Below are 19,268 nucleotides of genomic sequence, written 5' to 3' on the forward strand. Positions count from 1 at the left end.
TCAATCCATTAATGTTACTACTACAAAATTGAGAAGATTTCAATAGTTCTCACCAGAAATACTTTTCATGTATATCATGGATGTCATGTTCTTATTTTCTGATTAATACCTACAAACATGTCAGTTGTAAAGGTGTAAGAGAACAGCCAGCCACAGCATGTTTAGTTAGCATAAGGTGAGATGCTCCACTCAGCTTTTGTATAACTATCCAGTCATGATTTTAAGTATTCAATTCTATTTGTATGACTCCTTAAAATTCCCCGCAATATAATTATACTGATGGGAATGCAGAAAGATAATTGCTTTTAGAGAAAAGTTTCTCTTTTGTTTCATATTCATCTGGCTTCCATAAATAGAACAGGAGACCTTGAACAGCAGCAATATGCATCCATGTGTCTCTAGCTATTTATTTACAAAGCTAGACCTTGACAAATCTAATTTGTTCAATAAAATTAAAAAGTATGCACAATAATTCATTTAGACAAAAAGGCTTGAAAAGGAACATCACTGGGAGCGTGTCTCATCACTGGAAGTGATCAGCTGATTCCTGAAGAATTGGCAGGTGCTCTCCTTTTGGAAAGCAGCAGTGATGTAGTACTTAGGAGAGGAAAAAAGTGAGCTTGGAATCAGAGTAGTTCTTTATTCAGACAATAATTATACAAATTAGATCCATGAAAGCCAGAGAATGACTGTGCCTTGAACCCTGTCTGTGTGCATAGAACAATGGAGAAATTAATAATTAAATCTATTACATATGCTCAAAACTCAGCACAAAAGATACTTCACTAGCTCAAACAATTCTGCATTTTCATTTGAATAAAGCTTTCACACATTTTTTTTCTCATTATATATGTATTATATTTTAAATTTAACAGCTTATTTTGTTGCCTTTATGCCTTGAATTAATAAGGCCACACTTTAATGCACTAATGTTGAATAGTATTAGCATGCTTTACAGTCATTACTTTGGGGTGGGGGGCAAAAAAATCCCAAGTTTCCCAGTGGTGAAATCAATTTGCCCATAACTTCCTGTCTCTCATAACCTCTGCTAGCATAGCTTGAAACTTTGTGCTGCTTTTCGTACCAGAAGTCTTGTTTATATGTTCTGGCTGTAGCTGGGGCAGGATCTGAAGGTAACACTATTCCGTTAACTTTGCACAAACAGTTCAGGAACAGACTGAAATCTTTTCAGCCAGTTAAAGCAATTAGCAGCCAGATACACCGACCTAATGCTATTTCCTTTGTAAGAAATAATTTAGCCTCAGAAACACAGATGGCTCAGTGAGTTCTGACCCAGAATTATTTTCCTTTGGCCGGGCAAGGGGGTCGCAGACACACAGGGGGGTTGGTGGGGGAGCAGAGCAGGGCAGTGGCTGGAGGACCAGCTGACTTCGCCCCTTCCCAGCTGGAAAGGACTGGCTGTAGCATCTGAATATTGAGGGTGGAGGGAAGAGGATATGGGGGAGAGAAACCACTGAGAGACTTCAGTAAAAATTACTGAGAGTTCCTCCAAAGTCCTCTTCCTAGATGAGGGCTGACTTCAGGCCCTCACAGCCTACAGCCCACGCAGGCCCTCCGACGGCTGCCAAGTCAAATAACACTAACTGAATTACAGATTGCAAGCAGAATTCGCTGTTCTTTTCAACTAAACCCAAGACTTTCCATTTCCATTTTGTTCGGGGAATTTAAGTGGAGTGCATATTCCTACTGCCAGCCAGGATATGGGGTTAGGAAAGGGGTGGCAATTGCTCACTCAGAGACCAAAAGCAGATCTGTAAACTTGAGAAACCAGAGAGGGTAACTGAAGGAGCAGGCTAGAGACTGACAGCTGTGGGAACAGGAGCCTTGGGGGAGGCTGGCTGCCCCTTGCACACCCTGGGTAGCGCAGCCTGATGGGGATGGCTGGACCCCGGTCCAGTGTGGGGAGTGCAGATGCTGCAGTGGCTCGTCACAGGGGCTCGCAAACCTCCCGCTCCCCAACAAGGGGCACCCACACCCACGCTCCCTGTCCCACTATGGGAGGCATCAGTGGGGTCATCCTGCAGGGAACACTGAGCCACAGCACAGCCCTCACCCATCCCCCAGAAACAGGAATGTGGGACAAGCAGGGCTGAGGCTGCTCCCTGAGCACCAGTGGGGAAACAACCCATCTCAGAGGGCACAGCCACAGCTAGTGGTGCTTCCCGTAGCATTACGCAGGGGAATGACTTTCAGCATTGCAGCATAAAATTCCCCCACTTCCCCATAACTTTTGGAGTAAATTTAAAAAGGTTTAAAAACTTCTGCAGGAAAACCAGATGCCCATATTTAACTTACAACATTTACATTATCCTATTATTTTCTCAGAAATCTGTAATACAGAAATGCATGCATGTGTCCTGTGTTTTTTTGCTTAGTTGCATGTCGCATTCAAAACCCCTAACGCTACATAGTATTAAAGTACTTTGCAATTATTAGGATGGCTCTGATTGTCTTGCAGCCTCCAAGGAGAAATGAACTCCCATTTTTAGAGTGAACAGAAATTCTGACAAACCCTCCCATCAGCCATTTAATACGGGAAAACTCCAGTCCTCTTGAAAACCTCCTCAGGACTGCTCACCCCACTCCATCAGCTGCAATGCAATACACATTTTGCACTGCAGCATCCTTTTCAGAGGCATTTCAGTTGAACAGAGATGTTAGACTGTCACGCTTACTTAAGCAGAAGGGTTTTCACTGTTCCTTCACACAATACTATATAGCTCAAAGGTGCCGTAAGAAGCCCCAGAAATATGCCAAAAAAGGTTTGTGAAAACAAACAACGTCAATTTGCTCCTTTAAGTATCATCATGACAAATTTACCGGGAGGCCGGAGAGATAAAATGCAGCACTTTAAATACCCAAACTAATCAATAGAGAGAGCCAAGCATGCAATCCATTTTCTGAGAAGGGCAACCTTTTAAGGTTAATTCTTCATTCATATAAATACAATGCCAGGGTCATTATTTAACTTGAAGCAGCCCTTCATTAAACTGTAATAATTGGGCTCAATTTAGCACTAAAATGAGCCACCCCAAGCAGCCGACTTCCTGCAAGCGCGGGCCGAGCGCGGGAAGGCCGCGTGAGGGCCGCGCTGCGGCGGGGGTGGCGCGGCAGGGCCTGCCCGCTCCTCGGGCGCCATCTCGCGGCCGCTCCCGCAGAGGCGCGGAGCGGGCACGGCAGGGCCGGCCGTCCCCTCAGCGCCCCGGTCCGCCCTCCGGAGACAGGGGAGAGGGAGCAGGGCACGGCAGGGCCGGCCGTCCCCTCAGCGCCCCGGTCCGCCCTCCGGAGACAGGGGAGAGGGAGCAGGGCACGGCAGGGCCGGCCGTCCCCTCAGCGCCCCGGTCCGCCCTCCGGAGACAGGGGAGAGGGAGCAGGGCACGGCGGAGGGGTGGGAGCGGTCTGTCCCTGCCGAACCCCCTGACCCCACAGCTGCCGTCCGCCAGTGGTCCGTAGAATCACAGAATTCTTAAGGTCGGAAAAGACGTCTAAGGTCACGGGAGTCCCACCATTAGCCCAACACCGTCCGGTCCACGATTAAACTATGTCCCCAAGTGCCACACTTGCACATACTGTGAACATTTCCAGGGACGGTGATTCTACCACTTCGGAGCCTCACCAAGACTGAATTCAGCAGCTACTAGTTTATCTGCCCTCAGGTCCAACTTAGAGCATCATCCGATTAAAGACCGGGCTTTTTCATGATAAAAGTGATAAAACGCACAAATGCTCCTTCTGATTATCAGCCATGTCGCCGCGACTGTGCAGCCGCCACCTCCTAACACGGACGGACACAGGAGCAGCCTGCACACAGAGCACCCGCTGTCCCCACGCCACAGGATCCCCCTGCAGCTCAGCACCGACACAGCTCCTGCCGCTGCCCCAGCCGTGGGCAGCCAGCTCTAAGTCCCTGTTGGCAGAGGGGGCCTGCCTGAGCAGGGAGGCCAGGGCCACATCCCACTCCGACACCACCCTCCAGGGCTCTCTGGCAGCACAGGATTTCAGTCATTTGTTGGCCAGATCATTCCATATGTTAGTGCCAACAAAAAATTTCCCGTCTGACCTCAAGGAAGCCACTGGATCTTGCCATGCCTCATTTTTCCCATTTATAAACCAGAGTTAAATATTTCTTTTAACTGTAAAATAGTACTGTAAAAATCCAGTGGTGTTTCCATTGTGCTCATCTCTAAATATCCCTCCTTTTGTAACATATTATCTAATTTCTGTCCCCTAATTAACTCAACTGCTATTCCATCATCCTTCAAATATTGCTTAGAGAAGAAAACAAAGCCTCTGTGACGAAACAAGTAAGCTTTTCTCAAACCTTTCTCTCTAGGTTTGTTGACTGTGATCTAAGGACACTGGGGAGCACTGGTATCATCACCACTTGCTGAGGTGCAGCACCCGAACAGGGACAGATACAACCGTCCCCACAGTCAGGGACAGACACTGCTCCAGCAGCCACTGGCCTGCCACACTTGGTGTTCACACACAGGCAGCTTCACAAGAAGGAAAAGGATTAGCAGCACTTCTGGTCAAAGCAAAGAAGATAGCATGAGTTCAGAATGACTTTCCCGTGACCACACAGGAAATCTGCAGTGAGATGGAGGGTATGACCGGGGACTTGTGACTTGGCTCACGCTGGGCACGGCATGGGGCCACCTCTTCAGCAGTGGTGGAAAGGCACATGCACATGCTTCTGAGATACAGATACAGAGTGAGCTTAATGCCTTTCCTTGGCATAACCCATCTGCAATGTTGCTGCAACTGGCCTAAGAGGTGAATTAAAAGTGAACATTCTCTCAGCACTTGCATTGGATTTCTTTGCTTTAGACTTCATTTCTTGTAAGCAGAGCATTACTTAAATCTAGTGAACTGAATTTTAAAAAGAAAACAAATTCTTATACCTATTAAAAAAACCCCAAAAAACCAACAACCCAAACACAAAACAGTTGTTCTGCCTTTTGTGAGAGTCATCTGCAACATGCAGCCATGGAGAGTCTGTCCCCTGTGTGTGCTGAGTGCTGGTGGAAGCCAACAGCTGTTCCAGGCAGGTGCTGATTTTCACTGGCTTCCCAAAGGTAAGTGCATTAGCACAGATCCCTGCCTAAGACAACAGAGAAGTCAGGGCAAACACAGGAGACACACATTTTCAACAAGAAGGCCAAAGGTGGCAGCAGAGCTGTGGGACTGCTGGGTTGGCAGGGTGGGGATTGCTCAGAAGTGGGGGTAATGGCAGCACGTTCCTGATGAGCACCACAGATGTCACGTGCCCTGGACACAAAGATTCTTCCATCCCCATAAAAATGTGAAAACTTATTTTGAAGGGCAGGGGGGGAGGGGAGCAGAGAGATGTAGAAACAAATGAGTTCAAACAAAGTTTTATGAGGAGAGCTGGAGTGCACTCAGCCTGTAAAACAGCCCATGGTAGTGTCAGGCCACCACCGGGCAAAGGTAGTTCATGATGGTATATAATCAGGTTTTATGAGAGGGATACCACTGTCAACAGGTGATTGAATAGCTTTTTGCATGATGGACCTTGCCAGGGATCAGCAGGGGGAAGGACAGAGATGGCCATTTACCTTGACATGCTTCTTCCACACAAGCCAAACTAATTGCACACGTCAAAAGGAAAAGGCAATGCATGGCTTTCATCCGCTCCTGATAACGATCAGATAGGGCTCTTCCTGTCTTCTCCAGCAGCCCTTCCTCCAGTATAGCATGCAGAGGAGGAACAAAATACAGCTTTGAAGGTCAGGTAATGGCCTAATTAAAGCAGAATTCCAACTCCAACGCTGTGGCCCTGCCCTTTTAAAGCACAGCACTGGGTCAGGCTGTCAGTTGTGGTTTAGTGCACTGGTGCTGTTAGCACACCCCTAGTAATATGCTCTTTGGCTTAACGTGGGTCATTTGACAAGGGGGGTTCTAAGTAATTGCAGCAAGTGCAAAAAGACACGTGTTAATTTTAAATCAGTTATTGCCCTCTGAAGGGTGCCTACCCCCAGCCCTGCTGGAGATGGGGAGAGCTTTCAGAGGCCATGAGAGCAGGTCTCCCCTTCAAAAACCAAAGCACAGAGTAGGTAGTCAGGGATGGGGAAGACGCTAGAGGCCTTTGCAATAATTTTAAGGCAAAGTTTAAATCTGTTACGTGCCCAGAGTTACAAACAAGTGTGCAGTGTGTCCTGCAAGTATGGAAAGCCCCAGGAGGACTGCTCTCTAAAACAGATGTGATGTTCTAACCCTCAGCTTGCACAGGCATGTATTTATGGCACACTGGTATTTCTATGGAGTGTAGGGGGAGATAATATTCCTTTTGACAGTGTTACTGCATGGCAAGTGCACAGGTGCTCTTGGGCTTGTTTTTAGTTAGTTGTAGGCCTGAATGTATAGTGAAAAGTGAAAAGGTTTCTTTGGCGTGATCTCAATCCAATATCCTCATGCTTTCATTTTGTATGACCTTGCTAGTGCTTGCTAGTGCAAGGAAAGATGCTTGCTTTCTTTTTCAAAATGAAGCAAAATAATCTGTTTTTACCCTGTTAAATATTAATAGAGTTTGAGCTAGAGGGATGTTGATCTGGGAACAATAGTGCACAAGTTCTATATACTGTGGTGCTTTCTGTGTCTCTCCAATTCCTTCTACCAGCTGCCTACCTCATCACAAGGCTAGCTCAAGACAGGGCTCTGAAAGACCACTGTTCCCAACTACAGATGTCCAAAAGGATCAGATCACCTTCTCTGATCTTTTTCTGCTTGTTTTTTAGAGTGATTAATATAGCAGGCAAATAAAGAAGGTAATTGTGGCATTTCTTTTCTCCAATCACAAAACTTCAGAAGCAAGAATTCTGGGGGGAGAAAAGCAGGCGCAATTGCTGCTCTGTAATCCACTAAAGCTGCCAGCACAGACAGCTGTTCCTGTTCTGACTCTTTTCCAAATCAATCAAAGAAGTTAGTTCCAACTTTCAGAATGTAGCTGTATTTTGCTTTTTTTTCCCTCCACTTCAGGGCCTAGGATTCACTGTGGAGTCCCAAATAACAACATCTTGTTCCCTGATACAGCCAACAACAGCAAGTTTGAGGGATTCATAACTCATGACCAGTGCTGCAAATACAGCGTTCCTGACACCCACACCTGTTCTTTGACCCTTCACGGTGCCTGAAACATGACAGGCAAGTACAAAAATTAAATTCCGTATTAAGACATAAATTATTACTTTATTATATTAAAATGCTAGAGGTTAGTACACATTAATTGAGAACATTAGTCATGCCAAGGTAAAAAGTTTTATGAGAAGAAGATTAACAAAAATACATAGGAGCAGCCTGCACAGGGCTCAGGAGGTCTGAATTCCTGGCTCCTCCACAATGTTCTTGCCTAGCCGTAGGCAATTCACATATACCAACACCACTGCTATATTTGCAGACACCACACTCTTGGCTTAGAAGTGCAGTGAAAAGCCCAATCTTGCTGCTATGCCAGCAGAGATCAGTATCAAAATAGCTCAGCAGGCAGACCCACCAGGTCTAGGCCTCGTTCCTCCAAATTGTTGCAGGTTGCTGTACCTGAGAGCTGGCAGCAGTGTTCTCAGAGAGGGGAATCCAGCGAGCCGTTCCCTCCCGGGCACAGGGCAGCCCTGCTGGGGCACCAGCCGGCCATGCTGTAACTGCACGAGGGGTGAGGCTGCACACAGGCAGCAGCAGCAGTCAGAGGATGCAGCTTCTCAAGACAGGTAAACCCCACTGGAGTTTCAGTGCCTTACTTCTGACACAGGACAACAGTACCAGATTTTCTCCCCAAAATATTGTAAAGGATAAGGGGACTTTATTCAATACTGTCCAGAAATAAGCAGATATTCTGGCAGCCACACAGCAATACCTCTGACCAACACAGGCTTCCTTTGGATCTGCAGCACTATTGCTTTATGTGCCAATAAAAACATTTCTGTGCAATAACACTAACACAGCTCTTTATCTAATTGATCTACAAAGAACAACCATCTGTACTTCCCAAAATAGGTAAAGAAAGTGCTTACCTGATGGAGGCTCTTTGCTGGACAGATGATGATGACAACAGGTGCCCAGAGATGAAAGAATGGAAAGATGAGATGTGCCAGATGCAGCAATTCACCTCTGGCACCTGTGTTTGTCTACTTGCTTTGCATGTGCAGGGTGCAACATCCGTCTCGGATGAGTAACTGTGGGGAAGTTACTTAAACTTCTCAGTTATGCTTTGTGTCATCTAAAAGACTGGAAAATCATAATTCCTAAAAGCTGACACCAATATCCCACAACTAACCTTTCTCCTGGCCTTCAACAGACAACTCTGCTGCCAGCAGTCAGTTTTTACCATCTCCTGGATATTCTTCACTGGAATTTGAGACATCAACAAATGCTAACAAATCTTATTATTTGATGCATTTATTGAGAGTTGATACATCAGCAGATGAAGCCTAGAAACCAATCTGCAGGACCCTAAGAAACACTGCTAATCTGAAGTGACATTCAGGGAGTGGAATCCTATCAAATTTTGAAGTGATGTAGGTAAGGATTTGTACCAGCTTTAGGCAGGGTGAAAATCTGACTTTATTTTTAATTTACGTTGCTTAAACTTTGTTTCTTAAAATCCTTTAAGATTCTGTTGATGGCCCTTTTTTTTGTGGTGGCAACATCACATGAAAACCAGCTATTTATTCCTTGAGGGTTCCCCCTACCCCCACCTGATTTGGGAAGAGCAGCAGTATGGGGGTTTTTGATTTATATGGAAAGAGGAAACCACCCTGGGCAAAAAAGTCTACAGTCAGCAGAAGCAGCACTTTGTCTTCAAAGACTTAAGACACAAGGCTCCCAAATGATTAATGTTTCTAACCCACATTTTTCTTGCAGATGTGATTACAGAAGAGAATATGAAGAGGAAATGATTTTTAAATAAAGTTTTAGAAATGTGTATATGTATTTTCATAGCAAGGCATGAAACAACAGAAACCAATTTTCTGTGTGGTTTTAAAATAGTAAAGTCAACAATTACAAACTCAAACACCAAAGTGTTACGACGTTAATACCTTGTCATGAAACTAGATATTCTGCTTTCTTAGAAAGTTAAAATACTTGCCAAGCTGGAAAAAACCAACCCATCAACAATTTATTATACAACCACATATTAACATAAATAGCTAAAGTCAGACTCCACACTTGAAAAATTGACAAATACTGTCAAATATCACATTTACTTTGCATTGCTTTTAGCTATGGAGTATCACAGACTTCAGGAAATTTTAGAACATCCAGAATGGCTGTGGTAGCCAGGTCCCCATTTCCTAGTCTCCTGCAGTACCTTTGGAAGTAGACGGGAAGACTTCCAGTCGTCAATCATAATTTGAATTTAGATAAACAAAATGAGATTAGCATGGGAGAGAGTCTATTTTGGATTTTAAACACATCTTTTTCATGCATATGATAAAGGACAAGAAAGAGTTTAAATTACCACACACAAGCCAGATATGAAATGATGAAATTAATTTGAACAATCATCTGTGAACATCTATGATAAACCATGATGACATCAGGGTTTCTCCCTCCTCTCTCAATCGCAAGGTACATGATTGCCTTGGAAAACACTGTTGTTAAAGGAGCAACAAGCTTTAACATCAGCATCTTTCATGGCAGAAAGCTCTTTTAAACTTGTTTCCTATGTGCTTGAACTGAGTACAGCCCCAACTGTACTCAGATACTGACAGACACAAAGCACCTGGGTTTTGAAAGCACATTCACGCATCTGCCTGTGCCTCTGACTACTCACAAGGTTTTCAACCTTGTCTTCAAAAGCTGCCTTCAGCCTTGTAATTCACTCTTCATTTTTCTCACACATTCCTGGTTGGGTGAGCTCGGGAGGAGGGAATGTAGAACTAAAGATAGACATAAGCTTACTGCAAAGCTTTGCTCAATAAAACCTGTTGATTGCAGCCTAATTCTCATCTAGTCGGGCACTTTTCCTGCACAAAGTTTAAAAAATCTATCCCCCCAAGTTAAATATCCTTGCCAGATACATGGGGTAAATGTACAAAGTGTGATATGCACTGTCAGCAGCACACACGAGCTAATGCAGCACAACACACGAATGCTGTCCCCACACACAGGACAGGGACCTCCACTGCCACCAGGATCTCAAAAGGTGACCCTGAGTAAACACCAAGTTTGATAAACTCCGTACTGGAGCGTGATCTCATGTCCCACAACAATACCTGCAAGATAAGACTCGTCCTTTCGAAGGCTTGTGAAGGAACAAAAACTAGCCATTATCTCATAGAGCCAGCTGAGAAAAGAGAGAGACTGAGCACAGATGTCATACACTCATACATATTTTTCCACACACTAGGGAGATAAAAAAATAAAAGTACACTGACAAAGAATGTTTGCTGGTGTGGGGAGGGCACTGACATGTTCCTGTTTTGCTGTGTTTTAAAGGGAAAACTCCCTGTTTGTCTTACCAAAAAAACCTCAAAAAATCTTGTTGAAAAGTTTTGTGGAAAACATCTACAGCCATTTTTACTGAAAGTAAAACTCAGGTTTCCAGCCATCTCTCTGAAGCAGCCTTTAGTATTAACAGATGTCTTGTTGGAATCTGCCTGAGCCAGTGAACTCATCCTGAATGGACACCAAAAAAAGTGCAGAATTTTTACTCCACATAATCTGAACGTTAAATTGCTTTCTCCCAGACTTTATGGATTTGACTTCTATCATGCAGTTATTATTTTATCTTCAAGAAGCAAAATCCTCAAATGCAGAGCACAAAAGCCTCCCAGTCAATGTAATTTGCTTTTCCAGATCTATAGCTTAGCTGTAAGTAGTACTGAAGTGCGGGAAGTAGGTATTTGGTCTGGGTTATAAATAGGAGACATTTCATTTGGTGGTGTACAGGCCTTGCTTATAATAGCAGCAGCCTTGATGGCTGCAGCTTTGAGTTCATTAATTCAGTCAGAAGAAGGCACTGAAGATCCAAAGCAGATAATTAGGACAGAGATAGCCATTCCAGCTGTTAATTTAAGCAATTACTGCAATATATAGTGGTTTATATTTCTGCCTGTACTTTGCTCTGGTCTTTACAGACTGTTCACAGACATAAATACACCCCTCCTTCCATATTGACTGCTTTACATGAAGTTTGCCCATATTTACACCCATTGTTACACACTGTGAGGCAGTCTTGACAAAGCCAGGCTGTAACTGCACAAGTCTCTAGCATTCCTTCTCCTCTTGCCAATTCTCCAAGTCATACAACATTTTTAAAGTTCATAAATTCTAAATAAAGGAGATTAAGGATTCCAAATTCTATCCTGTGCTAAAAACAGCAATCAATAATTGTCAAGACTATAATAGTGCCTTTAGGCTCTCTAGGCCATTATTCTCTACACTAGCTTTTCTCTTTTTTTGGTAAAGAGACAGTTTATAATATTTTCCAGTAACTGCTGCATCAGTTTTGGTACAGTTAGTGCATTCAAATTATCATACCAAATTAGGTATGTTTCTCTTTCGAGACAGAACAAGGTTTTTTGTTATTAATACTGAAACTCTTTGAAGTAACACATGCATGTATACAGCACAGTACTGAATAATTTTTTAAAACATCAGAGGAATGCAATACCTGTATACTTGAATTATTACCACAATTCCCATGAATTTTAACCTTTTTCCCAGATTTTAATTTTTTTCAATAGGAAGATTATCCTCTGTGCAATCATTTTGACAGTTATATTTATTACAAAAGTTTAATGTCTGTTTGTAGCAAATGTGAGAATGGATTCAGGATCGACCTTGTAAGTGTGCAGAAAATGGGCAGGGAATGTTTATCACAGTATTTTCCACTTTTATGAGGATGCAGTTGGTTATTATGACAAGGTGAAAGGTCTCAATGCCTTCATTTTTAGGCCACAGGTGTTCTTTGTAGAGGTTTTTTTTTTTAATAAAGAGTATTATTAGTCCTTTAAATTAGCTCTTATTGAAAGTTACCACATCTGTGTTATGTGGTAATGAAGCTGGGGGAGGAGGTCATAGCAGGGGACTTGTGCTTGAAGAAAACATCTGGGTATTGCTTTGACATTCACTAGCAACTTCTTTTATTTTATTAAAAAAGTAAGGAAATTATACTGAAATCAACTGCAAGATGCAAACAATAAATGAAATGAAAATACAGGATCTAAAAAAATAAAAGGTTGGAACAAAAAACACCTTTCCCTTCTCTTGCTCCCCTCCCATGAATTCCAACTGCTGAGATTAATTACATGGGCAAATGGTAGCATCGGTTAAAAAATAGCTCAACCAATACCTACCACACACATTACAGTTTTTCTATCTTTCAGAGGAGGAGCTACTGTTTTAAATAAAGCTTTTTATTGTATTGCACCCTTTTTTGGCTGTCATTCTATTTACTACATCTTTTCAGAGACAGGTATAGCGACCTTAGGAAGTCCTCTAGATTGGCATTTTTTTCCTCCACTTCCCCCAGCTGATAAAAGCAGAGACTTTGTTTCCTGTGCACAATTACACCTATCACAGGAACAAGGAAAACAAAATTTTATTTTCAACAAAAGGAGGATTTAAAAGCCATCAAAATCCTCAAGTGGAAGTTGCCGAGTAATTGCATGATGGTTCTTAATTGTCAAGGCTGATAACTATATGTTTAGGAACTACTGCATTAAGAAACTTGGCAGGGTCAGATGATGTTCAGCTCCATGGCACACACAGCCAAGGATGTTTATAGGGCAGTGGTTACAGTATGCCTCAGAAACCCTGAACAGCAGCATACCCATGCTCCCTGTATTTTCTTGTTCTAAGTCCTCACTTACAAATGCAAATGACATTTCTAGTCTACTTAAGTTTGTACACCACTCTCAGCCCTGCAGTCACTGAGGATGTTCCTGTACCACAGCAATTGGTCATTTGTTTCCTTAAGGAGGGAAGCACAAAGGTATCAATCCACTGTTTTAATGCAAGTTTTCTGTTCTTTCAAATCTTGGCTTTAATATTAAGAACTTTTCATTGACACCTTCAGAAGAGTGTATACCCCCTGCAAACTTACATCTGGTCACAAAGCCCATCCAAGTTCTAAGGGCCTCTACGTATATTTGGTTATAGCTGCATGAAATTATTACAGAGGAGCTACACTCCAGCTTGTCTCTCCCCTCTAAAATCACAATCGCTGCCAACAAAGTTCACAATACTGTATAACAATATGCTCCAGAAAAAAAACTTTAAATGTGAATGTGACATGCAAATATTAAGACAGGACACCAGACCTTTTTTTTCCCCTTCCCAATGGGTGTTTTATTTTATAGCATTTGCATTAGGTAATCAACTGAAACACTTAAACAACAGAAAGCTGGCAGCACAGTGAGGAAGAATGGAGATCATTTCTCAAACAGCCGTGACAAAATTGTTTCAAGTTGGAATAGTATTGCACAAATGAATCAATTTACTGAGGGTGAGTGGGAGCAAGCATCTTCAACATGGATTGTGAGGAAAAAAGGCACTATTTAGCTGTGTGTGTGTTTAAAAAGAAAAAGGTCATGAAGCACAATCCATGTTTTTCAAAATTACATTCAGTACTGCTTTAGAAATGCTCACAAACCTGTCTCTTTTGCAGAAGCTATGGAAAGCTGCTGATGTAAGTATCCGACAGTACAAGTGTACAAACATTTATAATTATGCTCCAGAAAAGTCTCAGGAAGAGAGGCTCTTTCTATAAATACTGCTGCAAAGGTTACACAGTTGCATAGGCTTACAGTACAGGAAGCATCCATCCAACTAAGCAGCCTTTAAGTTTAATCTCTAGTAGTCATAAAATATGCTCTAATTTCGAAGAGCTAGATTGGCAGTGCATTTGAATCAGGCTTTTTTTCCATTGTCTGCTTAAGCAGCACAGTTCAGACAGTATCATCCACACACCTTTTTGTCACATACGCCTTTAGCAACACCAGGTAAGCTTAATGGAAACTTTTAACAGAAGTGTGAAAGAAAATAACTGAATTTTTCCCAATACAAGATAGAATTACTCTGAGAACAATTGAAAAGCAAAAGTTTATTCCTGTAATGTAAAAATAGCTAGGGATCTTCAGAAAAACTAAATACCCAAAAAAGGCATTTCAAATGACCAGGATGGGCTGGTTCTCTATCTCCTACATTGTATAGCTATAAATTTTAATGTGTGTTTGAAAATGAAGCCATGATCAGCATACCAATAAAAGAGAGACTGCTAGAAAATCCACCCAGAACAAGCAGGAATGTGCACAGAGGACATTCTGCACCCTAGCCTTGGGTCTGCTTATAGATGCACTGACAAAATAGAAGTGAAATTCTTGTTGCATGGCTGCAGAATTATTAAAGGAAGGAGCTAAAACCTCTGTTGCTCTCCCACCAGCACTGCCCAGAGTATCACAAGTGCTCCAGGCATGCTGTGGGTACAGCTGTGTACTCACCAGCACAGCAGGACCTGATGCCTCGTGCTGACATTAAGAGTTTCAACAGGGCTAGAGGTTTGCACAAAATCTGGGAGGTACTTTTGTACAGAAAGTACAGAACAGTGTAACAAGTCTACTCTCAACCATATGTAGATATATGAGCATTTCAGCACCTTTCAAATGAACTTAGCCCTGCAAAAAGCCAATCTCATTCCTCTAAGAGGGTACAGTGACTTCAGTTAAAAGATCTGTGTTCAGGAGGCTGCATAGTAGTTTACTGATCATACAACCTGCAAAAACAAAAATTCACATATTGCTGCTTTCCTCTCTAAGTCATTAAGGGAAAATACATTAGATAAATCATTTTTATATACCGTAAAATATTTTTAATGGCAACAACTCGGATTGTTTCTATTTCCAAACAGAAAATGAATAGAACAGATTATTAAAAATCTGTAAAGCTCTTTTCCTAAACTGTCTTTTAGGAAATCCAGATCGTTCTAAATTCAAATTATTCCAAGTTCACAGTTGTCTTTAATGGTTGCACTACATATAAAAGCAGACAGTCTTGGTTCTTCCTGTGTTCTACAGATGATCACATTTTGTGAGTACATCTGGAATGAGTACCGCTCCAATTGTTACTAACATTTCTAAAAAATATTCCTAAAATTCTTGTCTCAACCTTGACAGTTCACAGCAAAGAAGAGGAAGTGATATCTGATTAAATAAAACGTGTTATCTTACATGAACTATGAAAAATATATTGCTCTTTTGAAAGTAAAAAAAATTTGCATTGTTCTATTGGTATTGTTATTGGAGACTTGTAATTAAGAAATTCTAAATCCTGGAAAAAAAGAAACGTAACTTTCAAAACTGCTTACAGAATAAAGAAGCTTCTGTAGACCCTACTGAAATCAGTAGAAGTTTTGTCTATTGTTTTCTTGTCAATAGAGAAGCATTTGTCTACATACCTATATCATTATGTAGATGACTATTTTGCATTTTCACTTAGCAAGCTCTTCAGCTCTCTTAGAGGTGCTCTGCTGAAAATTCTGAAGGAGATTCAAGAAGGTAAACTAATCTGAATTATTCTGAAGGAGAACAACATAGTAAAAAAATTCTACTATAAAACTATCACTGAGTGGAAATCTTTCCTGGGATTATAAATATTTATTTTTTTTTTAAAAAGTGACTGCTTTTAAATGAAAACTTTTAGATCTCCATTAACTACTTTTTGTGTTTGACTCCTCAGTTCCTTTCATGAGCTAGGAAACATGTCTTCATGTGTGACCTAACATATCCTATATCCAAACATGTTGGCATTATTATTGATGGCAACAGACAAGAACTAGAACAGGAAGGCTTATGCATGGTTCATGCTATATAAATGGTAACTTAGGAGAAGGAACTTCCCTGATTATTTGGGAAGAACAAAGAGAGATCTATTTTTAAATTCAGAAGGGAAAAATCTAAGAAAACAAAGAAACTGCAAGATGTACTTGATAGTCTCCCGTTATCCTCTCTGTAATTGGGCTGTTGCTTTTGGCTGCAGACATCCAGTTCACAGACCATTTTCCATTTCCTTTGTTTTCATTACAAGAACAAGCTGGTTAAAGAAACTCCACTCAGTAATTTTAAACTAAACCTTCAGCATCATACTGTAGGAATTTAAACCTTTCCCACCATTCCTTTCTTTATCTCCTCAGTGCCTTCCCAATCAAATCCTGTGAAAAGCACTTTTAAGAAAAGGCAGGTGGAAGTTGTGTAAATATTCATATCTTTAAGAAAATTCACTATGAAAACTTCTTGCAGTGCTCCACGGCCATTTGCTGTAATGCAATGGCCTCAAACATCTGTTCTCAAATTTCAGTTTACTTCATCTGCCAGGTGTTTCACATTGTTAATAATGGTAACTCACAAATTTACAACAGTCACATAAGGCAGTTACATAAATACAATTATGTCAATCAAGTTCACTGCATCTTTCCCAACTAGACCGCATATGACATTTTTCTTCTTGCTCTCTTATCCTAATAAATGGATAAAGACTACATTTCTGTAAAGAGAATCCCTGGAAAATATTCTGGTATTGAAGTCAGAGAGGTCACTGAAGTGCGTTTCAGCAATGTCCAACAGTTAACTCAACCAGGAAGTAGATGTGATGTTTTTCACTTCACACATAACAGAATTGGTGCAAAAAACCCCACTTTAAACTAGTTACTTTAAACCTTTTGGTCCAAATACATAAAATAAGCAGTATTTACAGCATTTTACTCCTTTTGTAAATGCAATGCTTTAAAACACGTTATAAAGCACCTCAGTAAAAATATTCTACAGATAAAAGTATTGAAGTAGTAGGAAAACCCTAGCCATACCACAGCTCACTAATAGAGTCATAATATGGATTCACCAATACCTCAGTTTACAATTATTACAAAGAATCCATGGAGAAACTTACTGAATTTACAATTTTTATACCACTGTGTAAGGATCAACTAGAACTGCAGACAATACCAAATTTCTTTGTAGTTTTCCCAACCTCAGTCAGTGATGGTGGTGATTAAAAAAAAACAAAACAAAAAACCCAAAACCCCACTGTTCTGATTCTTTAGCTTTTTACAATATTAATATGAAAATGACATTTTAACACTAATGAGTAGTTGTAATTTTTTAATAAAACCACATATATAAATATGGGCAATTCCAGCAGCAGCAGCATTTCTCAGCAGAACATGATTAACCATCCCAATTAATATCATGTGACATGATTCTCAAAAACAAAGCACAGATGTCAACCAGTTATTAGGACTACTCATACTGTATACAACCAAAATTTCCATGTCGAAAGCTGGGGAAAATGATTTCCTCTTCACAGAAGTATAAATGAAAATAAATTGCTCTGAAAATTAAAAAGAGCATCAACAGAAGTTGTTTTTTTATTGTTTATATTTTCAAATAGAACTGCCATGTATTAATTGCTCCGAATTACAGTGTAGATTTCTTCAGGTTAAGGATATTGACTCCCACTGAAAGTATTAGTTAGATAAAAGAAATGAAGCCTTTGCTTCTGGATTACCAACACAGCTATATCCAAAGCCCTGGAGGTGATCCACAACCCACTTTTCTTGTGTAAAGAAATGTCTTGGAGGTCTACAAGCAATCTAGTTTCCATGGCTCAGGACTAAGATGATGATGTGACCAAAGATTTAGGTCCATATATCTAACAGTATAGCATTCTTAGTTTGATTTAGGGTAAATCTTTTCATAGAAAAAGTTTTGAGCCAGAATATACAGTTCTCCATCTTTTTCCCGAACTGCATGTGCTCTGACAAACTGAAATTGCTCCAGTGCAAATTCATAGAACTCATTCTCCATTTTCCAGATTTCAGACTGCTGTAGCTTGGCAATAGTTTCTTTTGTGGGAAGTTTTTTCTCAGTTGTTTTCCTAAGATGCGACTTCTTTCCTAAATGCAAAATAAAGCAATAACTTCACTTTCAAGTTCACGTGCTCAAAAATGTTTACAGTCCTTTGTAATTTACAGAGTTTTTAGATTCTCAGTGTGTTGATAAACTGCATCAGAAGGAGCAGGCTTTAATCCAAAATTTATTAACACAACATGTAGAGTTGGAAAACTGCAGCCCATCTCACTAAATGTTTATGAATCTTGCATCCATTCTTTCAATTCCTCCTGTTTGCTCTAATAAACTCAGGAAATGAACATTCATTTAAGGAGTAAGCTTACTCCATATAACCTACCTGGAGCAAAACTAGTGTTTCAAAATTAATTATTTAGATGTTAATCTGGTATCAACTGTTAAGAATTTTAGGGACTGCAGGAGAGACTTCTTTCATAGAACCATCAAAACATTAAAAGGTTTTGATGTTTCATGAAAAAAACGTTTAGGGTCATTGAGTCCAACCACAAACCTAACATGGCCAAGTCCCAGTCAGCCATGTCCCTGAATGCCACATCTTTTAAATATCTCCACCACTTCCTTACATCTTTTAGATAACTCCAGGGAAGGTTATATTCGGCTCAGACTACGAAAACCCCCGCTGTTCTGGTGTAGCTCTCTGTACCTCTCCATAAAAGAGAAAGAAAGTCTTGTTTTCATGTGATTTCAATTGTCTATTTCTAATCAAAATATAATCTCTACTAATAGCATTTAAACTATTATTCTCCCATCTAAATAGGATACTATAGTCTTATCATAAATTATACATATGCCAGATCCCTGTTGCACAGAGTTTCTGAGACAAAGATGACCAAAATGATGACCAAATTTTCCCCAAGGAGTGCTGCTGCTTTGTAATTAACTTGTTAACACTACATATCTAGGCTCTGTACACCACATCCTCTTCTCCCTCTATTTGCAGATACAAGTCCTGCTAAGATAGATCTTTTCTTCATCATAAATTGCATGGCCAGCTCCTAGAAACTGAGCTACTTGTTGTAGCTAGGAGTGCAGGAAGATAAACATCTACTTGGGTCTCTGCATCCCTCAGGCTTTATTGCTCAGCCAACCAGGCTGCATTGAGCACACTTAATTCCAGCAGGGCTTCTGAGGAAATGGAAATCTGCCACATCAGCCACTTTATGAACCTGAAGCCACTGCCAAACCTTAAAAAAAATATTCTGTTACAAACACATCACAATGTAACATGCAGTATACCTACACACCTGCATTTACCTGTATTTAAATATTTGCAATTTGTGTAAGGCAGCAAGATACTTGGATTAGCACTGCCCGAGAGGGGAAGAGAGAGAGAAAGAGAGAGAGAAAGAGAGAGAGAAAGAGAGA

At 40.9% G+C, this 19,268-nt stretch overlaps 1 protein-coding gene across 1 annotated transcript in view; it reads right to left on the reverse strand.

Moving 5' to 3' along the window:
• Positions 1-14,106: 14,106 nt before the first annotated feature.
• The window catches only part of HS2ST1 (heparan sulfate 2-O-sulfotransferase 1), an 81,325-nt gene continuing 76,163 nt past the window's right edge, over positions 14,107-19,268 (reverse strand). The window contains exon 7 of the mRNA XM_015636125.3: positions 14,107-17,929. Coding sequence (XP_015491611.1) covers positions 17,703-17,929 — 227 coding nt within the window. The 3' untranslated portion in view covers positions 14,107-17,702. The remainder of the gene's footprint in view (positions 17,930-19,268) is intronic.

The sequence above is a fragment of the Parus major genome, chromosome 8 (genome assembly GCF_001522545.3).
Source record: "Parus major isolate Abel chromosome 8, Parus_major1.1, whole genome shotgun sequence".
Lineage (NCBI taxonomy): Eukaryota > Metazoa > Chordata > Aves > Passeriformes > Paridae > Parus > Parus major.